Raw genomic sequence first — 18,564 nt, 5'->3', positions numbered from 1 at the left:
TCTGTATTTCCCACAGTTTGCTCTCCTCTATCACACATCCCACAGGGTCTGAAGGGAAGCCCACTGAGAGCTACATTTCAGCTGAGAGCGAGAGCGAGAAAAGTGAACGCAATGGGAAGAAAGTGTGTTTTAATGTGACCGGAGATGAGCAGGAGGACTCGGGTCACGACACCATCAGCAACAGGGACTCCTATAGGTAATGTGTCTTACAGTAGCTACTAAGTACTTTTACAGTTAGATGTAGTGTCTTCTCTAAAACATCATGTCTGCCAGATTTCACACAACATTGTGTTCTAAAAGCAGTTCATAACACAAAACAAGTATGTGTTATATAGACAGACATCAACATAAACAGTCTGCTTTTACAGTCCGTTTCCTCTTTCTGGTCAAGTAATGTCATGACAAAAGTATAATAAAAATGTTAGTTAAATGTATATTTATATTATATATTTATATTATTTTTTTTTTTCATTTGTTATATTTATTTATTTATTATGCTTTGCTTTTTGTTTTGTTTTGTTTTGTTTTGCTTTGCTTTGCTTTGTTTTGTTTCTGGCTTTATTTGCACCAAAGCTCACAAAGGAATAAATTCAGAAGAATTCTTTATTTTTTTTATCTTATATTTTTATTTTGATGAAGAATTTGCTGTGATCTTAACAGATTGCTTCAGCACCATTGTGATCCTGTCATGTATTAGTAGTTATATTATTTGTTCATAACACTTTCATCTGATTTCTTCTAGTGATTGTAACAGCAACAGGAACTCCATAGCGTCGTTCACCAGCATCTGCAGCAGTCACTGCAGCTCTTACGTGCACAGCGACGAGATGGACTCAGGTAATGCAACCAGACATCATCCTGCACGCGTCTGACACCACAACACCATTGTTAGTTCACCTCCCTGATAAATCCTCCATGACTGTAATCAAATTTGGCAAGTGCTTGGATATGCCTTTCAGATTGATTCTTATCTCATTGCACTGCACATCAAGCATGCATTTTCCACTTAGTCAAACAGAACCCGCCAAAATACAGTGTGCCAAACTGATGGCCATTTGATGCTAACTACTGAACAGATGGAGAAAGAGAAGGACGGGAAAGACAGCGAGAGAAGGAGATAATTGTTTGCATCGTTATGGCAGTACCTCACTAATGAAACAAATGTGTTAAGGGCTCTGTGTTGAATGATGGTATCCTCTAATGATTACCACTTGACCCTCTCCCCACACACACACACACACACACACACACACACACACAATCAATCACATTCAGGTGACGAGATGCCAACCAGTATATGGATAACTCATGACAAGCAGAAGAAGCTGCACGGCTTCCTGGAGCATCTGTTCAGTCAGGTGTGTGTTTGCTGTAAGAATCAACAAACTTTTTATATCCACATGCATGTAATCTACTTTTTGTTTCAGTATTTTGGTACATAACAAATAGCATTTCAGTCACGATATCTTAAATATCTTATCCATTTTTGTGTATATAAATAATAATAATGGTAACACTTTACTTAAAGCCTTTATGTATAATGCATTATAAAAGTAGTTTTAATGCATTAATTATGCCTTTTAATGCACATTATAATGCATTATACAATCTCATGAATAATTATAACCACAATTAATACATTATAACACTTATCAATTCATTGTTTCACTATGCATTTTAAATTTGGTTATAATTATTTATGACAAGATATAATGTATTACAACACACATTATGAATAATTATAATCCATTATACCCTTTAGTAACCCTTTATAATGCATTATACATAAAGGCTTTAAGTAAAGTGTTACCATAAAGATTTTTAATAGTTTTGGTTTTACTTTTTGTTAAGCATATCAATGACACCTGCTACTCACTGCCAGTTTATTTTGTAAGGCATTAACAATTGCATTTGACATTTATATCCTATAAACATCAAACAAGTTATAAAATATATGTTCATAATTATAACATGGAAAACACATACTAAAAAAAAAAAAAAATCAGCAACAAAGCATGTACCACAGAACTAAATGAGTTGCTTTTATCAAGTTTATTATAATTATGAACATATATTTTATAACTTGTTTGATGTTTATAGGATATAAATGTCAAATGCAATTGTTAATGCCTTACAAAATAAACTGGCAGTGAGTAGCAGGTGTCATTGATATGCTTAACAAAAAGTAAAACCAAAACTATTAAAAATCTTTATGGTAACACTTTACTTAAAGCCTTTATGTATAATGCATTATAAAAGTAGTTTTAATGCATTAATTATGCCTTTTAATGCACATTATAATGCATTATACAATCTCATGAATAATTATAACCACAATTAATACATTATAACACTTATCAATTCATTGTTTCACTATGCATTTTAAATTTGGTTATAATTATTTATGACAAGATATAATGTATTACAACACACATTATGAATAATTATAATCCATTATACCCTTTAGTAACCCTTTATAATGCATTATACATAAAGGCTTTAAGTAAAGGGTTACCAATAATGGTGGTAATAATAATAATAATAATAATAATAAGTGAATTTCTATATGTACTAATATACTTATTTCTACATATACCTTTCAAGTTAGTTTAAATTAACATTAGTCGATCTATTGATTAATTCATACATTTACATTTATTTATACATTTCCTTGCAATAAAATTTTGTTCATTGTTAGTTTTTCATACCTAGTTCCTTAATAACTGATAATAAATAATAAAGATTTGTTAAGGTTAATGAATTAAAAATAATTTGTTGTTAATTATTAATGAATTGAATCTTGTTGTAAAGTGTTATTTTAAAAAGCTCCTTTAAATGGTCTGGCAGTGAGACGTGATTGAAGTGTAAGTTTTATATTTAATCCAGTGTCATAAAAATGGCACGTATTCAATAAAAATGATAAAAACATTGTTTAAAGTAGTTTAGCATATAGAACAAGTCACTTAATGTCACGTCAACTACCCATTCATATTTTAATAAAAAATAATTCACAATTATTGTAATATTGAATAATTATTTAATAATATGCCATGTTTTAATTCATAAGTCATTAAATTATTAAATATATAATACATATTAAAATTAAACTTTAAGGATTATATAAATGTAAAATAAACATGAACAAGTAAGTTATTTACTATTTAAATATTTTAAATAAATTAAAAAGCAGTTTTATTAAATAATGCACAAGTGGTTTAGCTTCCTTTTTATTTTATCCCATCTGCTCTCAAGAAGACTTAGCTTCACCTTTGGCTTCTTTGACACCTAAAACCAGACTGAAGTCCCTCACATAATGCACCACGGCCACGGTCATTTTCCCCCAGAGATCAATCCGTTTTGTCTCCACATTTTTTAACGAGATGTCTCAATCACCAGTAAAATGGAGAATGTGCAGCTCGGCTGCTGTTTGGTTTATAGCACGCAGGTTTCTGGGAGCACAACACTCCCAGTTCACATGCAGCACAAAGGTTTTCCGGCTGATGGGGTGGGAGTTCAAGGGGCTTTTGTTTGTGCAGACTGCCTCCTTGGGCACTTTAGGTTTACAAGCACCAAAGAGATTGAGTTTAGAAACACAGAAATACTCTTGAGTTTGTCCACATTTGCTTAGTCAGCTAATTAAAGACTCATTTCCTGTGATGTCTTGGTGCTGATCTCATTTTCAGGTGGAGTCCATCACCAGTTTGTTGAAAGGGGCAACTGTGACTCGAGCCTTTGAACAGACCAAGTGTTTCACTCCGGGACGGGGACTTCAAGGTATCGAGAGATTCTCATGTTAATGAAGTAAATTGTGTTGGCACAGGCTTATTCATACAGACAATATTCATTAAAGTGACTTTCATGGCTCAGTGCACTTTTTGTTATGGGTTGCATAACTTAAGTCGGACTTAAATTGTGTGCTGAAACTCAGAAACTATACATGTTTATGAGATTATGATCTCCAGGGATCTCCGACAATGGATTTTTTAGAACTTTTTCTGGCATAGCCCCTCTGAAAGAAGGAAGAGGGTAAAAGGAGTGACATAAATCTGGGCCTGTATTTCATGTGTAAAGGGTTTCTGTGATTGACTGCTCCAACCTCAGATTTGTCCTTTACTACAAATCATCTTAATCAAATCTGTACAATTCATTTTATTTAGGACAGATAAAGAGCACCAGACTACTAGAGATAGTCTTGGGCACTTCCTCTATCTGATCTGAGGACACTAGGACATTGGACTCGTAGAGATCGTCTGGGTCACTTCCTCTGTCTCATTCTAGATTTTGTGACGGTTTTGCGCCCTTGAAAAGGACACTGCTTGTAGAGTAGTGTAATACATTTGAAAAGACCCCTTTAATTGCTCTCATACATCCAAGGCTTATTAGAAAGAAATATCTCTTATATAAAATTTATTTCATTTTTTACTTTACTTACATTTTTTTTTCATATGTGACCCTGGAGCACAAAACCAGTCATAAGTAACACGGGTATATTTGTAGCAATAGCCACCAATACATTGTATGGGTTAAAATTATCGATTTTTCTTTTATGCAAAAAATCATTAGGATATTAAATACTGTAAGGATCATGTTCCATGAAGATATTTTGTAAATTTCCTACCGTAAATATATCAAAATTTCATTTTTGACTATTAATAGGCGATTTTCTCAAAATTTCGATTTTTTTGCACCCTCGGAATCCAGATTTTCAAATAGTTGTATCTCGGCCAAATATTGTCCTATCCTAACAAACCAATGGAAAGCTTTTTTATTCAGCTTTCAGATGATGTAAAAATAAAAATAAATACTCTTATTACTGGTTTTGTGGTCCAGAGTAACATATTATTCTATTGTTTATTTAATTAAATTTTATTGTTTGTCATATTGTTTTTATTTAATTTTATATTCTGTAGTTTTTTGTATTTTTATATTTAATTTTATTTGATTGTTTATTTAATTTTATTGTTGTTTGTATTTTATTGTTTATTTTATTTTTTATGTATTATTTAATTTTATTATTTGAATACATATTTTTACCATGTTTTATTTGTTTATCTCATATTGTTTTATTTCATATTTTATTTTTTATTGTTTGTTTCATTTTATTGCTTTTTTGTATTCATTTTATTTTATTGTTTATTTCATTTTATATTTTTCTATTTTATTGTATATTTTATTGTTTTTTTGTATTTTATTTTATTTGTTTATTTATTTTTATTTTATTGTTAAAATTTCATTTAGTTTATTTCATGTTTTATTTTTATTTTATTGCTAATTTTATTGTTTATTTAATTAAATTTTTTTGTTTGTCATATTGTTTTTATTGTATTTTATATTCTATAGTTTTTTTGTATTTTATATTTTATTTTATTTTGTTTATTGATTCTTTTTATTATAATTTTTTTATTTATTAACACTGAGTTCTTACATCAAGTGCACTCTTCTATTAGTAGGACATAGTGATGCTTACTTTCAAGTGAATTTCACCCATAAAAGCCGGTATGATTTAATCTCTTTAAACATTAAAATGTTTCATTTAAGGAGCCTGAAGCTCAACGATAGATAATCAGCTCCATGTACGAAGCTCTCAGTGTGTTGACAGTAGAAACACACTTTAATGCAATCTGCAGTAACTCCTGAGTCCCTGGTTTATGTGATAATAAAGTTCATTCCCAAAGGCATAGTTTCACACAGGATGTGGCTCAAGGTCATTTGGTAGGTTAATAAACACAGTAGGCATTGTTCTAGTGATATTTGAAAGCAGGGAACTCTTTGCCTGGGAAATAAATCTTAAATGAAGTGATGAGTCAGCGAGTGTCTGCTCTATCTGTGTGTGTGGTCTGAATCTAGTTTTATACCTCCACAAAATGGTGCTGCTTTGCTGATGTAAGGAGATGAGCAGATTAGTATGGAGTCCTCACGGTTTTAACAGTTGATTATAATTTGTGTGCTTGTGCATGTGATTTGTTTATTTAAGCTATCACATGCATGCTGGTGAGAAAATGGGATTTGAGAATCAGAAACCGAACTGCTTATTAGAGCTAGTGAAAAAAAAAATTCAAATACTAAAAAGGCCCCTTTAAAACCATAATTGCTTACACATATACAAAGCTTATCAGAAAGAAATATCTCTCATATAAACATCTCGTACAAATATTTCAATTTAATTTAATTGTATTGCATATATAATATTTTATCATATTATATATATATTTTTTATTGTAGATTTTGTTTTATTTGTTCATGTCGTATTTTTATTTCATATTTAATTGTCTATTTTAATTCATATTTGATTATTTATTTGTATTTCATTGTTTTTCATATTTTAAATATGTAATTAAAATGTATTATTCTGCTTGTGACTCAAATTGACTTTTTAATTTAATATTTTATGTTTTAAATTATATTTTGGTACTTTTAACACAATCAGGGATAAATAAATAAATAAATAAATAAATGAGACTAACATACAAAGTAGGGATGCACCGATACCACTTTTTCCAGTACTCGCCCGATACCGATACTTTTATTTTTGGTACTTGCCGATACCGATGCCGATACCTATATTTTTATTACATTTGTAAATTTTTTAAATATTGGGTACAGAAACCAAAAGGGTATGTATAATGTTAGTTGGTTAACTTCATTTATCAAATAGATACAGTCAAACCAAAATTTATTCAGACACAGTTTATTCGCTATAGTTTAGAAAATGGTAATAAAACATGACAAGAACTCAGAGTTAAACTGTCAGAACAAATTCATCTTGATAATGCTACATAATTTTGATAGAAAGGTATGTAACAGATTACAATCAACCAAAATAATTCAGACAGCTGTTAGTATGACAGTATTTACACAACTATGCTGTGTGGTATCGGCGTTTGGTATCGGGGCATTTTAACGAGTACGAGTACGAGTACAGGAGGCCAGTATCGGGCCCGATACCGATACCAGTATCGGTATCGGTGCATCCCTAATACAAAGACAATTGTATTTATGCAGGTAATACAGAGAACTTTTGAATATGCAAATACAGAAATATTTGCAATATGTAAATATTTAAAACCTTGATGTTTAAATATAAATATGTGGATACAAATATACTGTATTTTAATAATAATAATAATAATCATCATAAGTTATGTAAATAAACTAATATTAAATAAACAATGTATTATTATTATTATTATTATTATTATTATTATTATTATTATAACTGTTTGTCTCAGTAGTGGACCTGATCTTACTCTGTGTGGTAGATTCCTGAAAATGTTTTACATCACTACAGAGAGCTCAAAGGAAATTATTATATAATCACTGAGACAAATCGAATGATGTAAGCCCATCTCACCCACCCTCCTTTTCCCTGAACGGAGCAGGAAGTGGATAGGTGTGTGTGAGAAATGCCATATGTGTGTCACTGCCATACCTTTTTATCATCGCCATGGTAACAAGCATTGACACCTTTTATGGCCAGAGCCATCTACTGTAAGGGCATTGGAGCTATATATCATATATTTTTACAACACTCGTCCCTACTGATCCTACTCCACAGGGTCTTGTGTGCTGCGTAAATGTGTATTCTTCAGTTTAGTGTAGTTGTCTGTTTGATCCTGCACGTTTGACTCCAATGATCCTGTGATTGTTTTTGGACAGAGTTTCATCAGGACATGGAGCCGAAGCTCAACTGCACCAAGAAACTGCGGCTTCACGTCAAGCAGGATCCGTGGAACCTGCCCAGCAGCGTTCAGGCTCTCACACACACCATCGCCAAGTTTGCAGAAGGTCAGTGGTTTCAAAAGCGACACACACCACATACGTGCAATCCTGGCCAAAAACAACCACTCCAGCAGCTCTCGATAGGGCTGGATGCTGCCATTTTTCAAGCACACACTGCTAAATGTGCGTTTATGGAGGGCAGAGAGTGAGTATTTGGCTTGAGTGAGTGAGTAACTCCCTCAGGTCAGTTGTCAGCAAGGGCTGAAAAAGCATTCTCCTGCATTTTAACTTCCTTACGCTGCTGTATGTGTGTGTGTGTGTGAGTGTGTAAATGCCAAACCTGATGAATTAGCAGCAAAAACAAATGAACAAAAAGCAGAACATTATAGTCCAGTCTGATGTGTTTACAAGACTATAAGACTATATTGGGTAAACTTTATTTTATTTTATTTTATTTTATTTTATTTTATTGCAAAGGATATTAATATTGATAATATTTAGCATCATATTCATTATACATACAGTTGTGCCACTTCTGTCTGTATTATTTCAGTGCAAAAATCCCATCATGTTCATATTCACTTCACTTTTGTACCGCAGAAAAGGAAATATTTAGTTCATTAATAGTAATAATAATCTGATTTTTTTGTTGTTGTATAAATCTGCATCTTATGTACTTCATTCAACCAGAAATTAAATGCAGTAAATCCAAACACAAGGCATGTATTTTCATATTTTTTAATTAACTTATTTCATGAATGTCATTGCTTTTTATATTCCCTCAGAGGTGAAAACGCGCCTATTGTTGGTCCTGCTGCAATACACAGGTGAGTGTCGATTAAACCAAATTCACTTACGCATATTATTCAAATACTATAAATATACATGACAAATAAGGAACACATCATGTACGGTTTTTTCACCACACACTTATTCAGACCCTATAATCTGTCACACCAAACAGTAGGCAGTCTTTTGAGGTCACCCTGAATAAATTACACTCAGTTGAGAATTCCTCCACACAGCATTTCTCTCACACCTGCAACAGCGGCCCAGCATCCTTCGAGAAAAATTACCCACATGAGCAGAGCCCTCAGAGACTTCTGTAATCCCCTTAAGGAAATATAATTTAATAAAAAGACACCGTTTCTCAAGGTTATGACTAGAAAATGCAGCTAAATTAAATACATTTGGCTGAGGAAAAAGAGTAGTGTTTTGTCATGGTGCCTAATGTGTTTTGAGTTCATTGAGAAATACGAATGTGTCTTAAGATCATTTGATGGTTCTGATTTTAGTCTTTAAACACTAGACATAATGTGGAGACCGAATAAGTTTTATTAAGAGGGCAAATTATTGTCCATAGTTCACCTATAAATGTCCCTGCCATCATTTACTCTTCCTCATGTTATTCAAAACAGCGAACTAAGCGAATGACTTATTTTTGCCCCTATTATGCTAATTTAACTCTCTTCTCTCCCTCAGACTCAGAGATTCAGTTGAGGAGAGATATGGTGTTTAGTCAGAGTCTGGTGGCGGCAGTTTGTTCTTTCTCAGAGCAGTTGTTGGCTGTGCTAAATCAAGCTCTCAGCGTTGAGAGTGAAAGTCAGGAAGCCAGTCGCCGCTGGCTGGAGCAGATCTCCTCTGCTGGTCTTCTGTTGCATTTCCAATCCCTGCTCTCCCCCAACTTGGTGAGTACCTGCCACGGTCAGTGGGCTTGAAATAAGCCTTACCAGCCTTTCTAGTCTGACATCCTCCTTTGGGTCGGGTATATTTAGACCAAGGGTCATGTATGGCACAAGGTTTGTCAAAATCCTGCTCGATGTGGCCAGCATCCCACAGCTTAGTAGGATTTATTACATCATTTTTTGTTACAAAATAATGGTTCCCTTTCGTGGAACTTCGAACTGCGTCCTCTAGGGGTCGCTATGGGGAACGCCTCGTCGTGACCCGTGTCTGAAGCCTACATTGAAAAAACACCAACTTGTTTGGCCGGCGACACAGACACGGGTCACGACGAGGCGTTCCCCATAGCGACCCCTAGAGGACGCAGTGTCTCGTTCCCCTCAGGGAACCATGGTTACATAAGTAACCTGAGACGTGTTCTGTGTCTGTGATGCATAGCCTGTAAAGATGTAGTTGTTAAAGCAATAATAAGCCATGAGAGGCCAAGTGTTGTAGGTATTTTGTCAGGCTGAAGGGTTTTGTTAGGCATGACACGAAGCGTAGCATGTGAAATAAAATATAAAACAAAACAAAAAAAATATTAAACATTAAATATAAATTATAAAATGTTGGCCAATAATACACAAGACATAATCAATACATAATAATGTAAGAAAATTAATAAAATGTATTAATAATAAGAATTAGGAATTCAGAATTATATTAGTTGTTTTAAATTTTGTTGTTTTGTTTTATTTTAAAGCTTTGTTTTTATTGTTTTTTTTCTGCTTTTTTGTTTTGTTTTAAAACTGTTTTTTGTTTTATTGTTTGCTTTTTGTTTTGTTTTAAAACTTTTTTTATTGTTTGGTTTTTGTTTTGTTTTAAAACTTTTTTTGTTTTATTGTTTGCTTTTTGTTGTATTTTAAAGCTGTTTTCTTGTCTGCTTTTTGTATTTTTTTTACTGTTTTGTTGTTTTATTGTCTGCTTTTTGTTTTGTTTTAAAAGTGTTTTTTTAATCTCTGCTTTTTGTTTTGCATTTTTTAAATTTGTTTTGCAAAAAAAAAATATAAAAACTTTTTATTTTATTTTTGTTTTTAACAGGATGATGCATCATGGTTGTGGTGATGATTTCTTATAATAGTTGTGAGGCTTAGTACAGAGAATAGCTGCTACTTAACATCTGACCTAAATTCCATTATTCTGTGCCTTTAATGAGCAAGATAACTCTTCATTTAACTGAAAACAGTGTGAAGAGACCGACAGCATCCCTGAGCTACTTTCTTACTTTGTTTGTCCTCCTCCCTGCAGATTACATCTGCTTTTTTGTTTACCGCAACCGGCCGCAAGGTCAGATCCACGACTCAGTGGAGTTTTCTGTCCTATTGAATTGATGACTGTAGCCATGTGTGTTTTCCCACAAACCAGCAATTTACACAATCAGCTGGCATCCCGACAGACCAAAGGATAATGCAGGATTATCATGTCTTGTAAAGTGTTTCTGTCTCTGGCTTCAGTTTGAGATCAGATTTCACCTGGTCGTGATTGAGGCTGGAGGATTACATTTCTTTATTTGCATGCCTGGGGTTGTTCTTTATGTGAAAGATTTATTTGCACAAAGTTACTTTATGACAGAGGCAAAATGCGAATGTTTCTCAGCCAATGGATAAATAAGACTATTATTACTCTCGCTGTTCATATTTAAAGGAATAGTTTAAAATGAAAATTTGCTAAAAATGTACTCACCCTCAGGCCATCCAAGATGAGGAAGAGTTTGTTTCTTCTTTGGAACATTTTGGAGAAATTTAGCATTACATCACTTGCTCAACAATGAATCCTCTGCAGTGAATGGGTGCCGTCAGAATGAGAGTCCAAACAGATGATAAAAACATCCCAATAATCCAGAAGTAATCCACACAACTCCACAAGTCCATCAATTCATATCTTGTGAAGCAAAAAGCTGCATGTTTGTAGAAGACATTTTTAACTTCAAACCATTGCTTCCAGCCTTCTTCTATCCATACTGTACTATTGCTTTCTCAACTGAAAAAGTTGTTCATCTGAATCAGGAGAGAAATATGCACAAATCAAGCACCATTTACAAGTGAAAACAGTCCAAAGCAGTTCCAAACAGATATATCTGTGGATCGGGGATGGACTTTTTCACTGGAAAATTATGGATTTATTATGCCTTTATTATGGATTATGGACTAGAAGCGATGGTTTAAAGTTAAATGCCATAATGATGGATTTGTTTCTCAGAAACACAGCTTTTTACTTCATGAGACATTAATTGATGGACCGGAGTCGTGTGGATTACTTGTGGATTGTGATGTTTTTATCAGCAGTTTGAACTCTCATTCTGACGGCACCCATTCACACAACATGATCTATTGGTGAGCATTCTCTAATTTTTTTTATTTAGAGAATATAAAGAGATAAAGGATGCTTTGATGAAGTACATCATGTTTAAATCCAGTATGTAGTCAGAGCAAAGCAGTCAGGCCGAGTTGGCGTAGAAATGAAACCCACATGTAATATGAAGATTCCCTGCATTTGAGACTTTAGTCTTATCTCCACAGCACTGACACTCTTCCCCATCCACCCCCGAACACACTCAGGGGAGGGAGAGCAGGCAGCGAGCAACCCGAAGGTAATTTCTTGACATGATAACGCTTGGCAGCTTTGTAGGCCCCCAGATGAAAGGATTGTAGCATCTGGCACATGGGGATGTTGAGAGAGTCGGCCCACATATCAGGCAGAGGTGTCATTTTCAGATGTGTGAGGAGAGGTCCCACGATTCTCAGACCAGACTTGTTCAGATTTGTATGTGGATGGTCTCATCCACAGCCACGGGCATACTGTGTGTACGCAGGCAGAAGATAAACTAAAATGAATAGAGTGGAGGATGAAGAAAATATGAATTTCTCAGTGTGTCTGCAACAGGAAGTCATCATTGTAATTTTGGATCTATACCTAAGCACATCACAATCCCCCACCCGTTTTTTATATATATTTCACTCATACTATCAGACCTTCAACACAGCTTTTTCATTAAACACATGTAGTTTAGTAATGGTTTTGTACTTTTGTTACAGTATGTCATTGTTTTCTTTAGACGGATGAGCAGGCCATGCTAGAAGACACACAAGTTGCTCTCATAGACCTGGAGAAGGTCACCTTCTATTTCCGGCAGTTTGAAGGAGAGCCTCTTGTTGCTAGTAAGTTCTCTTTGAAGAAGCACTTCCTGTTTTAACAGGAAATAATTACTTTTTTAGCACAATTCTAAAACTAATTTTACTAGTAATGTTTCCAGTGTCCCCAAAAGGTATTTGGACACTCAAGCCAAAAAGTATTTATGTCTTTGTATTATATAACAAAATATCAGTCAAGATATGAGGATTTATATTAAATTAATTAAGCAAAAGCACATTTTTCTGGCAAAACATTTACAAATTTTTATGTATTTATTTCTAAATCATAAAATTGTGTGTTTTTCTATTAATATTATGAGTATTTTTCAGATCTGCACACTTACTGGTTGTTTGCTATTAGTGGAACATGTACATAATAATGTTATCCAAAAGTATTCATATATATTAAATGTTTTTTTTTACATTTTTAAATGTTTTTATATTTTTTTATGTAATTTATGTAAACAACTACACACATTTACAGTAGTGGCAGTATTTATATTCTTAACTTCAGTATTCAAGAAGTCACTTTGAACCAGTGTGTTTGCATGAAATATTTTATTCATAAACTCCATCATGCTGATGACTTTGTTTCTTTGTCTCCAGACATGCCCATCTCATACCAAGTTGAGGGCACACGGCAGGCTTTGAAGGTCTGTTTTTACCTAGAGGCATTCTACTTCCAGCAGTTACCCCAGAGACTAAGACACGGTGGTAGCTTCAAAATCTACCCCGTCCTGTTCTCCCAGGGTACGATGTGTTTGTATGGACACAGTTAGCCTGAAGCATGGCAAAGATGCTGAATTATGCTCTTTCAAAGTGAAGCTACCCTTAACTTTTAAAAAAATAATAATAGTAACTGATACATAGCTAAACGTCTGAAAGAAATCCAATGCTTCACGTAATTTTTCTTTGATAGCCTTGGAGAGCATGGAGGGATATTATTACCGAGAAAGCGTGTCAGTGGAAGAATATCAGGCCCAAATCAATGCTGGATCCCTGGAGAAGGTCAAGCAGTACTACAAGAGACTCCGGTAAGTTTGCTTCACCTGTCAGTCAAACTTCAGCTATGAAACTTCACAAATTTCTTCAGACCTAAGTGTAAAGATGTCATTGTATTTCCTGATGAGGTGAAGTTGGGAATTTGAGATGTGGTTATGGTGCTCAGTTGGATCTCTGCCCTTTAAAAATAAAATGATGGAATTAATAATCATGTTAATATTTAATTACTAAAAATATAAAACGATAAATCACACACACACACGCACGCATGCACGCACACACACACACACACAAAATTTATATACATATGTCAAATTGAAACAATTTTTTAAAATTTATTTAAAATTTATTTTGAATTAATAAATTAGTAATTCATTTCTTAATTTATTTTTAGGTGGCATTTGTAGTTCTCTATGCTGCCCTTCTTGATTACACTTGTACACTGATTTTTAAAGCAGTTTTTTTCTAATATCTTGATCCCTGCTGTACTTCCAGTTTCCTTGTTTTCCTCAGAATCAGACGATGCGGTCTAAAAATCAGTTATTGTTATGATATGTCAAATAGAGTTAAACAAATCTCATACTCTTTGCTCATAATTATCATGCCAGTCTGTTTGAATAATATTTTTTGATATTGAGATGAAAGTGAATTTGCCCCCAGACCTAAAGATAATTTCAGTTCATCAGTCTGCCAAAACTGACTATATTTCACGGCCATGATTGATATCTCAGATAAAACTATATGGCCAAACGTATGTGGGCACACGAACACCAAACCCATGCTTGTTAAGCACTTCTGGGAAGGCTTTCTAGAAACATTGCTGCAGGGATATTCTCATCCAGTTAACTCCAGATATCTAGTTTTTCACTGCCTTCATGATCCTTCAGTTCTTTAGTTGTATGTTTAAGTCTTCCAGGGGCCTCTTGGGACATTAAAATGGCTGTTGAAACATGTAAGTTGTTTCCAAACCCTGAACATCAGCACTAATACTCAAAATATGAGTGAATTTGATATGTTTATGGAAAATAATCATCATGTAGGATCCTAATAACATGTTCTCTGAGCAGCTGATGTTTGCTTTATAGCTCACAAGGTAAGCATCTGGTGTAGATCTCATCTGTAATTGGTTACAGTGTGCTGAGGTCAGCCAAGTTTCATTGTTTTACGTTTGCCATAGGGGCATATTACTCTTGGGATTTGAATGGAAGCGAGCCTGCCAATTGTACCAGAGATCAAGTACAGTCTTGGCTTGATTTGAGGCCAGTGGAAAATGCATGAGGAAATATTGTCTCATTATGTGCAAACACTGTTTTGGTTTGGCTTGCCAGTATTCGTGGTGTAATGCTGATTCATTATATACACTGTGCTCTCTGGCATATTGGCATTTCGAAAAAATCCCACTATATTCCACTAATAACACGATCCTTCAGTGCCTTATCCTGGCCCTTGCTATCTGAGCATTGGTATTGGCATTTTAAACTGAGCTTGATGCATTTGTATCGACTGAATTTGAAGTGTGAACATTGAATGAGGTAAAAGGCAAATCCGCTCCTTCTTCAAAATGTCACTGTTTCGATATGGATATGACAATATTGAGGTGGTTCTATGTGCTATGCTAGTCTTCATAATTCTAAACACGCTGCACACATTTTCATTTTCTTGAGATTTTTTTTTTTCTTTGACAGTGCCTAGGGATGTGAAAAATAATATAATTTCAAAATAGACTAGTCAGTGGGTTGGTTGCCTGAACGACTCCATTCTTGTGTTAAAAAAAAAAACTGGATATGGAGCACAACTCTATGGAACAGAATGTGAAGGTCTTGACATGTTTTTAAGAGCTTGACTATTATATATATATACAATAGTCAACATTTGAAGTGGATCAAAAACTTAATCAAAGTTGTCCTAAGACAAGGACACATTTTGTTTTAGGTTTTAGGACAACTTTGATGAAAGGTTTTGATCCACTTCAAATGTTGACTAGTGTGTGTGTGTGTGTGTGTGTATATATACAGTATATATATATATATATATATATATATATATATATACTGCATTCACATTTTCTTGGTTAAATAAACATTACTTACACTATCAGAAAAAAAACTTTTTTATAATTTTACATTAACAATGCAATCAATATTCTATTTATTAAAGCCAAGTATGAATCAAGTTAGTGTTTTTAAACATTTTACATTTATTCCAAAATAATACCTCAAGGCAGTAACAATTTAAACAATATATTTTATTTGTGAACTTATGTTCAGCTATTCTTTTAATAGCTAACTTTGAACAATTAAAAAAAAAATTCGGATCATTAGTCATCAAAGCTCGGTAAATATTGGTCACAGACACAGAGATTTACTTTAAATTAATCTCATCAAGCTGATTACTCACTTAAAACTCCCTCATATCATGTTTTCAGGACATTTCAAGGTTTTCAGGATATTTGTTATGTCTTATTGTCTTATTTTGACATAACAAATATCTAGTGTGTGAGTTGTTTACTTACTTTTTTTAATTAGTCTTCCCATTAACGCCATTATAATGTTCATTCAGACTGATTCGCAAATGCGGAATGCACACGAAAACAAGAGGCGGGATTTATCACACGAACCAATCACAGCTGATCATAATCAGTCATATCCAGTCATTAGTCAGATATAGTAAAAATGGTGCATTTGCATTACAACTGCAACAGTACTGATGACAGTGTGTTTCAGCATTCATGTGATTTCCTAAGGTTTGTGGTTTTTGTTTGGATTTTTGTGGTTTTTATGCAGGTGTTGAAAGGCCCTGCAGGTAAAGTGATTCAGCTTAGTCATAGCAAGATGGAGGCTTTTTCAGAAAGCTGTGCAGATGAGCTTGAAATTAATTGACAGGGAGCCTTCTGGTGTAATGTGGAGCAGATGTAAACTGAGAGAGCAGACAGAGAAGATTGAGAGGGGTGTGGAGGCATAAGAAGTATAAGAGTAAAGAAGAGGGAAGGAGAAACTGAGACTATCTGACCCAAAGGACAGATGTAGGGTTGCCAGATTTGCCAGGGTTGCCAGTCTTTATTTGTCAAACGACTGGTTTTGTTTAACCACTTATGTTTGTTTGTTCCTTCACTGTTTAGAATTTATTTATTTACAAATGTCAGATCTTACAAAATGACCCATGCAAAGCCAAGCTATACTGTGCTTTGCACATCTTTGGCATTTGTAAATGATTGACAGTATTGATTGGCCAATTTGCATCTTCGAATGTGTCACGTTCTGAGCTCACTGACAAGTACAATTGATATTATGCTGCATAAACCTGACCAGGCCCCTCGCTAATGTTGGTAATGATTAGAATAGAAAAGAATACCAAAAAAGTCAGAATGTCTGGAGTCTGGGGATAGAGGGATGTCTGTAGACTGCTTATTATGGGGACTGCAAAGCGAACTTGTGGAAATTTTAATAGTACAGTCATAACGTGAAGGGAACGCTAAATAACAAGATATGTTTCTTATCATTTAGACAAGCTAGACTGGAGACTGGAGTTTGAGTTGAGATATATGTTATGTCTATAGCTATATGTTGCTTCAGCATCACCATGATGAAACAAAGGCGCATTTGCATTAAACCCAGATGAAACGTATTGTATATTACTGTTCAGATGTGAAGTGCATTACATCTGACACGACTGTTGTTGCTCATCAGAGTAAAGCCAGGAGATTGACTCAGTGGTCCTACCACAAAGACCCACCATCTGTCTTTACCAAAAGACCATCTTAAGCACATGCCAGGATATATTTGGGCTATAATTTCAACTACACTGGAGTCTGTGTGTCCGTGTTTATGTCTTAAAGGAGGAGATCCCCAAGTCATGTATTATCTCCAGATCTTCTTTAAGTCGACCTATCCAGACTGATGAGGTCATTACAATCATCACAAAAAAAAAATCTCATCTGAAAATAACAAACAGATATCAGGTCTCATGTGAATGGGTTCTTTGCATTTACGTGCCTTTCCAATTGTATTAATATAAGTATCAGTGATTGATGGCGATTTTAATGTGCTTTTTGTTTGCTGTTGTTTGTTGTTGCAATAAATTTGTTTAATCTTTTTCGCTGAATTAATAATCTTTTGGCTTTAATCTTTAAACCATTACAGTGCAAATACAAAAATATCAAAATATTTATCAAATATCCTAAAAAGCTGATTGTGCATATACACTGTTCTGAATTAATTACATATACATTTTCAATATTGACAAGAATGAGAGATGTTTTTGAGCACCAAATCAGTATATTAAAATGATTTCTGAAGGGTCATGTGACACTGAAGACTGGAGTATTGGCTGCTGGAAATTCAGCTTTGCATTCACATAAATAAATGACATTTTAAAATAGAAAACAATTATTTTAAATTGTAATATTACTGTAATATATTACTGTGATCAAAAATGACGTCTTTTTAATAGAATTGTCTTGATTGGTTAAAATATCTACAAATTCTTAACAGATCAATTTATTTGGGAAGCAACACTGCATTAAATATTTGGTACTGTATTTATTTTCATAGATTGCATGTATATTTTGTCTCAGTACTCTGGTAGATTATTTTGACTTCTTTTAAGTACAAACAAAACGTCTCTAGGTTACATATGTAACCATGGTTCCCCGAGGGAACGAGACGCTGCGTCGAGATTCGCTTTGTGACCGCCCCTGCGTGACCGCGTTCTGAAGCACGTGTAAAATCAGTCCAATGGAGCAGCGAGACGTCACGAGCGGGGTGACGTGAGCGCCAAGAAGTATAAAAGCGCATCCGGCAGAGCACAAGTTAGCTTTGATGAAGATGCGTCTCGTTCCCTCGGGGAACCATGGTTACATACGTAACCTATAGACGTTCTCCTTCAGGAACTCGAGCTGCGTCGAGATTCGCTTTGGGAACGAGAATACCCACTGCGCCATACTACCAAGTCCCTGCCTGTGTGTGTATCAGATGAGCACATCACGAAGAGA

At 34.2% G+C, this 18,564-nt stretch overlaps 1 protein-coding gene across 1 annotated transcript in view; it reads left to right on the top strand.

Annotated features, from left to right (window-relative positions):
• The window catches only part of LOC107741010 (phosphatidylinositol 3,4,5-trisphosphate-dependent Rac exchanger 2 protein-like), a 141,176-nt gene that overhangs the window by 92,394 nt on the left and 30,218 nt on the right, over positions 1–18,564 (top strand). Inside the window, exons 26-35 of the mRNA XM_016553587.1 lie at positions 17–196; positions 743–837; positions 1,276–1,358; positions 3,684–3,774; positions 7,657–7,785; positions 8,505–8,546; positions 9,202–9,407; positions 12,497–12,599; positions 13,179–13,322; positions 13,492–13,606. Of these exons, the coding sequence (XP_016409073.1) occupies positions 17–196; positions 743–837; positions 1,276–1,358; positions 3,684–3,774; positions 7,657–7,785; positions 8,505–8,546; positions 9,202–9,407; positions 12,497–12,599; positions 13,179–13,322; positions 13,492–13,606 (1,188 nt within the window). The remainder of the gene's footprint in view (positions 1–16; positions 197–742; positions 838–1,275; positions 1,359–3,683; positions 3,775–7,656; positions 7,786–8,504; positions 8,547–9,201; positions 9,408–12,496; positions 12,600–13,178; positions 13,323–13,491; positions 13,607–18,564) is intronic.

This window comes from Sinocyclocheilus rhinocerous, unplaced genomic scaffold, assembly GCF_001515625.1.
Source record: "Sinocyclocheilus rhinocerous isolate Xijiao unplaced genomic scaffold, SAMN03320098_v1.1 scaffold2000, whole genome shotgun sequence".
In the NCBI taxonomy this organism is placed as follows: domain Eukaryota; kingdom Metazoa; phylum Chordata; class Actinopteri; order Cypriniformes; family Cyprinidae; genus Sinocyclocheilus; species Sinocyclocheilus rhinocerous.
The sequence above is the reverse complement of the archived record's forward strand: the minus strand, read 5'-3'. Positions and strand labels throughout refer to the sequence as shown.